Source organism: Momordica charantia (genome assembly GCF_013281855.1).
Source record: "Momordica charantia cultivar OHB3-1 chromosome 10 unlocalized genomic scaffold, Mcharantia_2.0 BLBB01000010.1, whole genome shotgun sequence".
Lineage (NCBI taxonomy): Eukaryota > Viridiplantae > Streptophyta > Magnoliopsida > Cucurbitales > Cucurbitaceae > Momordica > Momordica charantia.
Window position 1 is genome coordinate 6,876,488 of NW_028275158.1, and position 13,677 is coordinate 6,890,164.

At 33.1% G+C, this 13,677-nt stretch overlaps 2 protein-coding genes across 3 annotated transcripts; one reads left to right on the forward strand and one right to left on the reverse strand.

Annotated features, from left to right (window-relative positions):
- Window positions 1-470: 470 nt before the first annotated feature.
- LOC111008130 (gamma aminobutyrate transaminase 1, mitochondrial) lies at window positions 471-8,242 on the forward strand. 2 transcript variants are annotated; one of them, XM_022280727.2, is made up of 20 exons: window positions 471-608; window positions 703-791; window positions 2,149-2,270; window positions 2,440-2,524; window positions 2,657-2,729; window positions 3,310-3,407; window positions 3,619-3,711; window positions 4,220-4,293; window positions 4,383-4,421; window positions 4,498-4,586; window positions 4,671-4,747; window positions 4,837-4,911; window positions 6,106-6,153; window positions 6,250-6,333; window positions 6,423-6,510; window positions 6,604-6,682; window positions 7,010-7,100; window positions 7,181-7,259; window positions 7,624-7,739; window positions 7,830-8,242. In XM_022280727.2, exons 2-20 carry the CDS (start codon window positions 750-752, stop codon window positions 7,899-7,901), a joined length of 1,524 nt encoding a protein of 507 aa, XP_022136419.1. In that variant the 5' UTR covers window positions 471-608; window positions 703-749; the 3' UTR covers window positions 7,902-8,242. The 2 variants fall into 2 exon arrangements, with proteins under 2 accessions (XP_022136419.1, XP_022136418.1); XM_022280726.2 differs by lacking the exon at window positions 471-608 and having other exon boundaries at window positions 633-791.
- A 678-nt stretch (window positions 8,243-8,920) lies between these two features.
- On the reverse strand, window positions 8,921-9,672 carry LOC111008135 (uncharacterized). The gene is made up of 2 exons (XM_022280734.2): window positions 9,481-9,672; window positions 8,921-9,189 (listed from the first exon to the last, which is right to left on the reverse strand). Exons 1-2 carry the CDS (start codon window positions 9,574-9,576, stop codon window positions 9,076-9,078), a joined length of 210 nt encoding a protein of 69 aa, XP_022136426.1. The 5' UTR covers window positions 9,577-9,672; the 3' UTR covers window positions 8,921-9,075.
- Window positions 9,673-13,677: the final 4,005 nt, after the last annotated feature.

Genomic DNA, 13,677 nt, shown 5'->3' on the forward strand with positions numbered 1-13,677 from the left:
ATTAAAGTTAGTTCGTGATCTGAAAATAAAAATCTATAAAATTCAATGAAAACATAGTTGTGATATATGTTTGATAGCCAACTTAAAACTTTTTAAAATTTTTTTCTAAGTGGTTTGTAATAAATTTGTAAACCATTACCAGTAAAATATTTAATTTAATTAAAAATATTATTAATTAATTTATTAGCATAAATCTTACCAATTTTGTAAGAATGATTATTTTACCCTATTATTAGGGTACATGTATTGATTTTAATAAAAATAAAATGAGTTTATATTATCCAAATTTTTAACATTTTTTTAAACATAATTTATGAAAAAATAAATTTAAAAAACTCAAACGAAAATTAAAAAAAAAATCTTAATGCCATACTCTCTTATCTATTAAATTATATTTAGATAAAAAAAACAAGTGTTAAAATAGGTAAAAAAAGAAAAAAAAAAGAGGTGATGTAAATTTAGTTATTGTGATATGGAAGAAATTGTTTATTGGTTTTTGGAAAATTATTTAGCGAAGAAGATGAAGATTGCGATGCGTCGGCGGCTGAGAAGGAGACGGATCAAAGAATTCAATATCAAACCACTGATAAATCTGTTCCGATTTTGTCGTAACTTTCAACTCTATATTTATTTATTTATTTAAATATGAAGGCTCTCTCTCGTCTCTCATCTCTCATCTCTCATCTCCCGGTTTCTCTGCAGCCATTTGAGCTCCATTGTTCTCGCATTCTTCCGGAGACATAGCGACAATGGCCTTCAATCATCTCCTCCGTTCCACTCTCAGGTCTCAGGTACAAATCGAATCCCCCAGTTCTGTTTCTGATTCACTTATCGCTACTTTGATCTGCTCCTTCAGTTTCGTTTTTGTCTGGGTTTTGTTCTTATTTGTTTCTGACGTTCATCGTTTTCGTGTTTCTCCATTGAATTGAAATTTGCCGGGTTGAATTCTAATTCCATTGCCTGGCGTTTCGTTTCCTCGATTTTCGCGCGGGTTTTTGGTGCCGTTTTTTGCTTTTCCAACTCGGATTAAATTATTGTTATTCACTTTTATGTACGTCATTGGGGGAAGGCTCATGATGAAGTGAAGCTTGATTATTGAAACAGTTCTCCCGTCCTTTTCTGGTTTAAGACCAATCGGGTTCTACCGGTCCTTCTTTTTCCTTTTCTTTTTGGTTTTTTCCTTTCTTTACTTGAGTTTTCTTTGTTAGACCTCTGTTTTTGTGTTCATAATTTCAGATCACCTAGTTCATATCAGTAATCAATATCGTATTGCCACTTAAAAAGTTTAATGATTAATGATGTTAGAATTAGAAGCCAATATTTTCTTTGATTATTTTATTGTTCATGCAGTTTGGTTGTTTGAGGAATGTGGGTTTTACTTGCAACTGAACTTTCAACTCCCACCTCCAAATGAATGATGTATCTCGAGTTCAGGGAAAACCTTATTTTCATGGATCTATTCAATGACTAGCGTCGCACTCAACGCGGGGCATAATTTAACCATTTCTTAAAGCTTGATTGAAAAAGTACTCCTGCTTTTTCAGTTTTTTTCTTGTTTAAGACCAATGGGGTCTTACTGGCCTTCCCTTTTTTTTTGGGGACAGATTTTACTTAGTTTTCTCTGTTCGTCCTCTGTTTCAATAACTATTAGATTCATGATTTCAGACTATCCAGTTCATATCAGGAATCGAGAGCATACGCCACTTAAAATTTAGAACACTAATGTTAGAAGCAAAGATTTTTCTTCTATTATTTTGTTGTTCATGAAGTTGGTTTTTTGAGCAATATAGGTTTGACTCACAACAAAATTTTCAATCCCCACCTCCAAATGAAAAGATACTGTATCGTGAGTTCAAGGGAAATCTTATTTTCTTTAATCTGTTAAATGACTAGGGTCTAAACCAGTGACTTAATTTCACTATTTTTAATGCTTCTTACTATAACCTTCATAATCTTGTTTCCACTGTGCAAACCAACATGAGCGGAAATTGTGAAACTACTTTGCCTTTTCTCCTTCAAATGAAAATCTTGATTTTTGGTAATAGTTCAAAAATTTTCTTGATTATGATGGTGGTTCTTTCTCTTCTTTTGTGGCTTATTAGTAGGCATAATTATAAAGCAGCATATAACCCTTTCTTTTTTCTGCAGTTTGGTACCTTTACAAAAGCCGTTGCTACTTCTAGTAGAGCTTCACAGGAACATGTCATCTTGGCTCCCTTCCTGGCCCGCTTACACGGTACAGAGGCTTCCGTGCAAAAAGAAGATTCAAGGTTAAACTTTAACTATTTAGGCCTTCCAATACGGCTCATTCTCTATTCCTTTTTTGTGTTCTAATGTAAGATTTGTGATAATAATGCTTGCTTGGACTACACTATCATCTGCAGAAAAAATAAAATTTGATTAAGTCTCTCATTGACCATAAACATGCTCTAATTACAGGTTTAAGGGGCATGATATGCTTGCACCTTTTACTGCTGGATGGCAGACCACCGATGTTAATCCACTAATTATAGAAAGATCTGAGGTACCCTTCATTTGTTTTATCAGCCTAATGATATCTTACAATCAAATGGATAATAAAAGTGAAGACTTGTCTCTTTGATTTAATGAGAAGGTAATGTTTGTTCATTGTACTTTGAACTCTATGGTGATACAGGGCTCATATGTATATGACATTGATGGGAGGAAGTACCTTGATTCTCTTGCTGGTCTATGGTGCACAGCCTTAGGTATGGTATAACAGTTTTACAATCATTGTTTATCATCCTAGCTGTATTTTAGGAAAATCTATGATTTTGATTTTTTTCTTTGGTGAGATACTTGATAGTAAGCATGTTGTGGTGCCTAATAAGGAACTCTTGTTCTGGGATATATTAAATATGAATTTTATTTGATATTTTGGAGTTTAAAAGAAATACACTACACTGATATGGAGTATTTTAGACTTCTAGTTATAATTTGGGAGTATCTAAAATCTCTTAGAATTCAGTCTAGCTGGTTCAGGTAATCCTGAGAACCAGACATGTTAATCGGCCTCAGAAGAATCCAAGAAAGTTAAAAATCCTCTGTGCCCACCACCCACTTTCCTAGTGTGTAAAACGTGTCATGACCTCAAGTTTCTTTACTTTCAAATGTTCCAAATAATAGTCTGCAGTTTGAATCTGGCAAACACAAAAGGATTGGAGAATTTCTGGGTATAAAACGTACTGGTATTTTAGGACAATGCATCTTGGTATGATTGGAGGAGTTCTTTTCTTTTCTAAGTTCACAATTTTTAGTAAGCTAATTAGCAATGTTGGAAACTCGTAGGAGGAAATGAACCGCGACTTGTGGCAGCTGCAACGTCCCAACTGAATACCTTGCCGTTTTACCACTCCTTCTGGAATCGTACTACGAGACCTTCTCTGGTATCTTATGTAACCTTAACCTTTTTGTTACCCTTTTTAAGATCTAAAACTGAACTCTCCATTGATTTTGCTCTCCTGCTTTTCAATCCTTTTATCACTCTAATTGGAATCATACTGCTAGACCTTCTTTGGAATCTCATACAGCTTTAAACATTTTGCTTTTTCCTTCGGATAAAAAACTCATTTTTCATTTTCTGTTCTCATATGACAGGATCTGGCGAAGGAACTCCTTGAAATGTTTACAGCTAGAAAAATGGGGAAAGTCTTTTTTGCAAACAGTGGTTCAGAAGCCAATGATACTCAGGTTCTTCTTACTTTTAACAAGAATTTCAAATTATTGCTATTACAATATCTACGTTAGGACTTTCTTTAATATATAAAAACAATTATTTGAATATTCTTGCTTGGTTTTTAATCTCCGTGTTGTGTAGAACCGTTTGTACTGGAGACCAACAACTCACTATCTACAAAGAATGATTAACCCAATGCCTCTTTGGCTTTAGCTAGCTGGTTAAACAAAGTAATACATTAAGGAGGTGAAACTACAAAGAGGAAGTTTAATTATTTACCCTAAATTCACAGTTCCATTAAATGTGACCACCATCATCTTATTGGTCCCTACGTTTCCTTAAATATTCAATTTTAATTCCCCACGGAATACATTGAGCAAATAAAGGAAGAGAAGTCGATTAAACTAACATGAATACAACATCCAGGTTTATTAGCTGTTAAAGCCTTCCTTTAAAAGCTCTCCAGCAAATGCAACCAATTAATTCTTGTTGTGTTTTTTTTTTGCTTAAAAATATGTATAGGTCAAGCTGGTATGGTACTATAACAATGCACTTGGAAGACCAAATAAGAAAAAGTTCATTGCTCGCTCAAAAGCGTATGCTCAAATCACTTGGCTGATGTTGATTTTCAGCATTTTTTTTATTATGTTAATTAATTTTTTTTCTTGCCCCCGAAATCTAACAGGTACCATGGTTCAACATTAATATCAGCCAGTCTTACTGGGTAGGTGAAGTTAGAAGAAAATACATGCTGTATCTAATGTTAAATGTAATAGTTACTTGAATATATTTTTCCACAGCCTTCCAGCTTTACACCAAAAGTTTGACATTCCAGCTCCATTTGTTCTGCACACTGACTGTCCACATTACTGGCGTTACCATCTTCCAGGTTTAGATTTATGCTTGGATTGTACTGTTAGTTCAAACATTTCCAATTTTTACAGCTATTAACTCGTGACCATCATTATGGCAGGTGAGACAGAGGAAGAGTTCTCAACCAGATTAGCCAAAAACCTAGAAGACCTCATACTCAAGGAGGGACCAGAGACGGTACTCTTAAATACTCTACTTTGTATTGGAATATGGCATATTACCATATAATTGATCCTTTTTCCACTGTGACTGATTTTCCAATTCAGATTGCTGCGTTCATTGCTGAACCTGTCATGGGGGCTGGTGGTGTGATTCCTCCACCTGCTACTTATTTTGATAAGGTAAGCTCCTAGTATCTTGAAATGTTTAAAGTGTACAATGACTTACCTTGTTGAGTTGCCTATTGATTCTTTCTTTCTTCCATTTCTCATTATGTTTTTAGTTTTACACAATATTGAAGGAACATAAGTGAGATAGCAAAACTAGAATAGCTTATCCTACTTTGATTAAAAAAATACTTTTAACTGCAAAGATGTAAAAGAAAATTCAATTAATTAATGCTTACATTAACCTAAACTATGAGGACTAGCTCATAGACATGATTATTACATGGATAAAATCCATCAACCTCTCCAAATTGTGTATATCCATAACCAGAAGATGGTTTTCGAAAATATAGGCTGTTAGCCCATCACACTTGGTTATCTTCTCAAGCATACTGTTAATACAGAATCTACAATCTTCGATCATGAGCATGTTGATGAGATTAGGCAAATTAAAATCAAGGAAGCTGGGACAACAATAGATGGAGGCTCTGGATACGAGCCAAAAAGGGAAAAAATCTGATGGATTAGGAAACACAATTTCATTGTAGGATTCCACAACAGGTTTCCTTGTTTGTGGACCAAACTCATCTTTAGGGTACAACATGAAATGGTGAAACAGATTTAACTGTTTATCAAATACATCACTGTGGAAAAGAAGGTGACGGCAATCTCAGATTCTCACCAAACCACATACTGATAATTCAGAAGGTGGTAATTCAATCACTCACTTTAGTTTTACCACAACCTTGAGATCCTTGATAGTAGCTCCACGCACATAGAATGTTCATTTTTTTTACTGGTTCTACCAAGATGGGTTCGGACTATTGGCAATACCAATTTACATGTTTCTCTTTAAGCTTCCTGCTAGCAGTCTTGGTCTCATTCAGAGGATCTGAGATTATGAATCTTGTGCAAATAAAAACACGAACAGAACTAAAAGAATCAATTAAAGCAAATTAACTCTCACAAGTAAATTCATTGAGCAACACCATCTTATAGGAAAGAGATTTAACTCGGCATTATAAAATGGAACTAAAATCCTAGTAAACATGAACGAGAAACAAGAAGAAAATAAGATATCCTGAAAGTAATTGAACACTAGCATAAGAAAAGGCTAAAAATGGACATATAGATGGGCTTGCACTGTCTACATGTGAACTATGATTTAGTTTTTTGCTTCTGTTATCAATATTTTTATTTGTGTTGTAGATCCAAGCTGTGGTCAAGAAGTATGACATACTTTTTATTGCTGATGAGGTACATGCTAATTGCAATTTTTATCTTCATCATTTCACTTTGTTTACAAGCATGGTTCAAACATAAAGCAGAAGCTCTTCTCATTATCTTTTATAGGTCATCTGTGCCTTTGGAAGATTGGGGACAATGTTTGGATGCGATAAATACAACATTAAACCAGACCTTGTATCTCTTGCAAAGGTGAAGTTTGGACTGTTCAACATAGGCAGATATCTTGTTTAATCGTGGCTTTTTGTTGTTTTTATTGAGCCTGATAGTGGACTATGCAGGCACTTTCCTCGGGATACATGCCTATTGGAGCTGTTATGGTTAGCCCCGAAATCTCTGATGTGATTCACTCTCAAAGCAATAAGCTAGGTATATCGTTACAGAATAAACTGGTTATCACTTTTAATGAACTCCAAGTCTGGCAACTTACCTATTCTTTCTGTTCAATAATATTACTTCCAGGTTCCTTTTCTCATGGATTTACTTATTCTGGACACCCCGTCTCATGTGCTGTTGCAATTGAAACACTAAAGATCTACAAGTACGTTCCTTTTCCTGTCTCATTTTTCAAGATTTTCTCCAGAAAAGAATATCTTATTCTACCTTAAACTTTGAAGCTCTCTGGGTTATACTTTCATTGATTGAAAATGACAAAGGGAAAACCTTAAAAGTGAATAAACATTTCATGGATTTATCATTTTCTTGTACAAGAAAACTGTAAATTCTACAGGGTGGACCTACTTTATATTTGATTTAATCTGTATCCTTTGTTCGAGGTGAGGAATCCTGATTCAAGTATAATGGGATTATACATAATGGTTATGTACTCACTTAAGGATAAATGTGAACTCATTTTATTTTTTTACAGGGAAAGAAATATTGTGGAGCAAGTAAAGAGCATCTCCTCGAGGTTTCAAGATGGCCTTAAAGCTTTCTCTGACAGCCCAATCGTTGGGGAGGTATGAAGAGCTCCTCAAGCAATTAAGTTTGGTTTATGAGTTTAAGGCATAGTAATTTCCTTACACTTGTGGTTTTGCAGATACGGGGTACTGGCTTGATTCTTGGAACCGAGTTTGCAGACAACAAATCACCAAATGATCCATTCCCGCCTGAATGGGGTATGTTAAGTTTTATGGAATTCTCATTTTTAGCCATGCATCTTAAGGGGCTTTATAAAATACCCAGGAATTTAGGCCTTGTTTGATAACCCTTCGATTTTAGTTTTCTATTTTTAAAAATTATGCTTGTTTGTTTTCAATTTTCTTAGCATGTTTTCACTTTTCTTAAAAAATACATTTGCATTCTAAGCCCAATTTCAAAAATAAAAACAATAGAAATACATGGGTGAAAATAGTGTTAGCAAGCTTAATTTTTAAAGACAAAATAAAAGACAAAATGGTCATCAAACCGGACTTCAATGGTTGTTGCTCTTGATTTGGACAAGGTTATAGTTACAACCTGTCATTTGCCTGATAAAAACAGGAGTGGGTGCATATTTTGGAGCTGAATGTCAGAAAAATGGTATGCTAGTACGTGTCGCAGGGGATACTATAATGATGTCTCCACCATTTATCATCTCTCCTCAAGAAGTGGACGAGGTAATCTTGAAAGCTACACTATTATGCATGGTTGAGTTTCAAGTCCACATCTTTTGTTGGGAATTTAGTCCCCATTGTTTTGATTTGCAGTTGATCAGCATTTATGGAAACGCATTGAAGGCTACTGAAGAGAGAGTAAAGGAATTGAAGGCTCAGAGGTAGCTGCAAATACTTACAAGGAATGGAATGCCCTGAAGGAAGGAATCGGATTATATTCTACTCCTAAGGAACAGTGAAATCCTCCTCTGTTGTGGCCAAATGCTTGATTGATGGTGGCGAAAAGTTGGTTTCTTGTAGAGAAGGCACTGAGATACCATTCTCTGGGTCAAAATAAAGCTGGTATCAATATAGGTTTCAATGTAAACTTGCTCCTTTTCTGATACAGTTCTTGTAATAATGGTTTTTTGAGTTATTCAAAATCCATAAAAGATGTCAAATATCATGAAAAATGTTGGTTTTATATGATTGGCTAAATATATAAATAGTTCATCATTTTTAATGTTGATGAGGTCTATTTAAATGGGTTAATATAGAGCTAATGTATCATAAAATTATTGTTCTATTAACATATTCAAACATGTTGACCTGTACAATTAAAAATTGACAGGTTGCATTTTTTTGACATGTTTATTGGTCTAAATATGCGTTTAAAACGATAATGTAATGATTTATGAACTTTTTGCCAAAAGAAAAAAATTTGTGAACATTTTGTAGGAAACATTTTTCAAACATTAGGTATTCTCAAAGAACTAGAATAGGGGCATGTATATTTGGTTTTTTTTTTCCACTTTGTAAGAAGTCATTGGACTGTTGCCAAGTAAACTGAACAAGGTGGTAAGAATGGTGCATGCTTTTGAAGGAATAATAACACAATCAAATGTGAGTACATTCATATAATGTTTGAAATTCAGATGTTTGATGGTATTATTGTTAAGGTATTAATGATATTGTCCACTTTGAGCATAACTCTCGCGACTTTGTTTTTTGTTTCACCCAAAAACCTCATAATTTTTCTCTCTTATATACTATGGATCATTTTCTTCCATAGTTAGTATTCGATTTTGTTTGCATTCTCCTTACAAACCAAACAATTATGCTTCAACTAACTTGAAAACTTTTTTTTTATTTATTTTAGAAGGTAGAATATCCGAAGTTTGTTCACGTTTGATTGCTACTAGAGCTAAACGAATAAGGCATATATACTATGAAACAAGCAATAATTCAGTACATAATTATCAAATGAGTACTTCCATATTATGTTCCACATGTAACTTAGTATGCATTAGGTAAAATTCAAGCTAAAAAAAAAAAACCTATGAATTGAGAGAAATTATTTCTATCTTTTAGCTTCCTTTTCAGCTTTCCTCCTTGCTCGCCTTTCTCTAGAGCTTGAAGTCATCTTAAACCCTCCATTTTCATCTTCTGATTCATCTAAATCTTTGAATGATTTCTTCACAATCCCCAATTTTAAAGATCATTAGTTTTCTATTACAATAATAAAAAGAAGTGTAGTACAAACATATCCCCTAAACTGATCTCAAAATAAACAGTAATTAAGATATAGCATTAGTTCTTCACACATAGGACGGTTTTATAACTCTTCAAGAATAAAATTGTCACACACACATACCCAAAGCTCCGAAATCTAAGATTATGGACTCGAACTACAAATATTGTAGGATGAGAACACAGAAATAGAAAATAAAAAATGTAAAAGTTTTTGGGAGAAAAATGAATGTACCTCTCGAAGCTCTGCAAAGCTTACGGCATAGAAGGTGATGGCTGCAGCTGCAACAATGCCCAAAACTGGAATCCCCAATTGCTGCAATCCATCCATTTTTTAAGCCTAAAGTTCCTTTTTGAGTTTCCCTTTCAAATAGGATAACAATTGGAGATAAAGATAACATTTTTTTTTCTTTTTTTGAGATTTTATATGTTAATGACTTCCACGTCGACATAATCCCTAAAAATATTGATCAAATATATATATATATATATATATATATAAAACGAAGGTTAAGAGATACTTTTGGTTTATGTACACTTTTACTTAATTAAATTAACGAGTTAGTCTCTAAATTTAATTTGTCACAATTTAACTCTCATAATTTTAAATGGGTCACAATATAGTCATTGATTAATAGTTTAGTTTTTGAAGTTTAAATCTTGAAACAATTTAGTCTCTATTATGAAATGTCTTTTAAAATTTTTATGAAGATTGATAAATTGATGAACACAAAATGCGTTTATAAATCACAAAGATGGCAGTTTTATATTATAAAAATTGATCACATTTAATTTGATGAGATATTTTTTTACAGTAGGAGCTATATCGTTACAAATTTTAAACTAAGAACTAATTGTTATATACGAAAGTTGATAAATTTGTTACCAATTTGAAAGTGCAAGAATTAATCATTACAAATCAAAGTTCAAGGACTCCACCGTTACTTTAATGAGAGTAAAAAAATCAAGTGTGTGCCCAAAAAACATGTAAATAAAATGTAAACATAATATTAATTATATATATATATATTTATTTAATATTATTTAAAAGTATGAAATCTTTATTTATTAATATAATAATAGATATTCTAATCACGCCAACTTGAGCATAGCTTAATTGATTGAGAGATGGGTCTCCGACCAAAAGATCGTGAGTTTGAATTCCCACCTTACAAGTGATTGTACTAAAAGAATATCAAATAATAATAATCCATTAAGGCCCTCACTTTCCTCCCATATTTCCATGATTGAATTTTTCTTTTAATCTTAATTTTAAAGTAGTTTATTTAATTAAATAAAAAAAGCCAAAGCTTGTGACGGGGCTGACGGCTCGTTCGGCAGATCGAACTTGTTCCCTTAGTTAATGGGCTGGGCTGCAGGCCCATCATGCCCAGACCATCAAAAGTTCAAAGTCACTTTTATAACCTGAACTAAATCAACTAAATCACACATATTTTCCTAATTTTGATTATTTATTAGGTTTAAATTAAATCTCAGTCCTTGAATTTCCTAATAATTGTAGTGCCTTAAAAAAATTCCTACAAATTTTTGTTTTAAAGCATGGAGTTGAATATAAGATTTCAAAACAAGTGATCTAAAGGTTCAGAAAAACAAATATCAATTTTTATTTTGAACTTGGAAAAATTGCACCTTAAGTTTAGATAACATTGACAATATTTACCTTAAATTTTAAGAGCTATTGCAATTTTTACCATTTGATGAGTTTTTGTTCGAAGAATTGTTAAAAAAATGTATTCTTATGCACATTCAACCGATCACAAAACATATTTGTTTATGAAATTGATAGGATTTGAGAGAAAAATGACATTAGAGATGACTATTAAAATTTGAGAGTTCTGGAATGGTTATTCAATGGCTTATTTTGTGTATCTATCCAACTTAATTTGGTGAAAATTTTGATTTTGTTGAAATTAGAGAGTTTTTGGAGATTTTTATATTGTTTATAGTTATTGGTAAAATTAGTGGGTGAATTGGCGAAAATTATATAGAAAGTAAAAATTGCAAACCTCATTCAAATTTAGGTTTAGGGTCCAACATGATCAAATTGAAAGTTTATCATCAAAATATATAAAACTGTAGGGGTGTTCAAGGATCCCGACAACCCGACCAACCTGACAGACCCAACTCAATCCAGTTGGATTGGGTTGAATCTAACATTGGGTTGGGTTGGGTTGGAAAAATCCCAACCCAACCGGGTTGGGTCGGGTCTCGGGTTGACCTTTGAAAATCCCGGGTCAATCCGACCCGACCCGAGATTATATATATATATACTAATAATCTAATATTAATATATATAATAAATTAATAAATATTAATTAAAATCTTATTTTTTATATTCAATCTCAACCATTGATTTTAGGTGTCAATTCAATCCTCCCATTTTGCTTACCTGTTGGTTTCCATTTGGATTTGGACTTTAGATAAACTTTGGATAATATAAAATTTTAAAATTTGTATTAAATTACGACTTATTTCAATTATGATTTGAATTTGTGCTGAAATTAAGATTTTTGATTTTTCAATATTTTTTTGGTCCATGTTATAAACAAAACAAAAGTAAATTAATTAAGCAACCTGACCCGACCCAATTGAATTTATTGGGTTGGGTTGGGTTGGGTTGGCCATCGTTTTACAACTCGACAGTTCCCACAAATTCCCAACTTGAAAATTCGGGTTAGTCCCAAAAATACTCCCAACCCAACTCAACCCAACCCAACGCGTGAACAGCCCTAATAAAACTTACCAAATTTAAGAAAAGTCGATTCTCTTCCCCAAAGTCTAATAAAATTGTAAGCACAAGTATCATAACAGTTTTAATGGGAACTGAAGTACCACAATAAAACATCTAACTGAATAGAATTAGAAATTAGAATAAAATGACAATTTGAAAGTAACTAAATTCAATCTAACCTAAAAATATAGAGACCAAAATAGTATTTTAACCTTCTTTTCTCCTTGTGCTTTAATATTAATTTCAATAATTGATCGTTTTAGATAATTTTCCGTATAATTTGTCCGATTAAATTATATATATATATATATATATATATAACATAGACATGTATTGTAATATAAGTTGGTAGAGATATCTTTCTTAAAAGTTCGAAACAGTAAACTTTTTTAAAAGGTTGAATAATTAAACTAAACAGAAATATTATAATGAGTCGCTAATGAATTTAATAAGTCAACCTTTGAAAAAAAAAAAAAAAAAAAGCAAGGGTAGAAGTAGAATTCCCAAAGAAAATTGATGAAATTTCCAATAAAATCAACGTTCAAATTTCAAACAACTTGTTTTCAATTCATACGAAGTTGAGTATTCTGCCACTTGGCTATCTTGGAATCTTCCACGTCTCAACCTCCACTTGGCCGCCTGCCCTCTTGGACTTGGTCCACTTGGACCAACACGGTCGGTCCATTTCAACCCGCCGCCGTCAATGATGGCCTCCGATCCTACCTCACCGGTCTCCGTCGGTCCATAATTGATATTTTTGTTTATTTGTTATAAAAAAAGTTTTAATGTTTCATTCTTGAGTTAAGTTGAGAATTAAATTATCATTTCCATTTTATATGCTTTGCTATTTTCAATGTTTTGGTTCTGATATATATTTCCATATTTAATTTTTTTATATTGATTTTGTTGATGTCAAAATTTGTAGAAGTCCATGTGTTCTTTGAAACGAATGACCGTCAAACAAATGAACCTGCAACAACGATTTTCGACATTAGTGTAGTGTCCCATCTAATACTCTATGACAGTCAAGTCAGTAATTAGGGAAAGAGAGCAAAGAGCACCTTAATAATTTAGTGACAGATATTGCGTTTACCTTTGTGGTCGTGGTGGTTTGTCCCTTTTATAGACGTTCAGGGTTGACTAGGAATGGTGCTTAGCATGTAGCAGGGTGGGACCTAACAACGTATGAGATTCTGGCGGTCGTTAGAGGAAATTCCCAAAGCGTGGTATTTGCCCCGTCACCTATCTGCAGACTACTAACAGTAGGAGGTGCCAAGCCTCTCGTACACTGCTACAGGTACGAACATAGCTCCCTCCTCTAGTTGTACACCAGCTGTGAGTGTTGGTCCCCACTGCAAGTTGTCCCAACTTGAGCTTCACACGTATCCTGCTCGATTTTCATCCACAATAGATTTTATTTCCAAGGGTTAGGATCAAATAAAGTAATTCAAAGGTGACACTAGATTTTTGCTAACAATTATATGAACATGACTCTACGATTAATACACCAGTAATTTTTTATTATATAGACTAAGGGCTCGTTTGGTAACGTTTTTGTTTCTTTATTTTTAATGAAGAAAATGTATTGCATGGTTCTAACCTCTAAGAATTCAAGTATGATAAAACAATCTTTTTATTTATGTTTTGGAACAAATTAGAAATGGGAACAAGAAAGTAGAA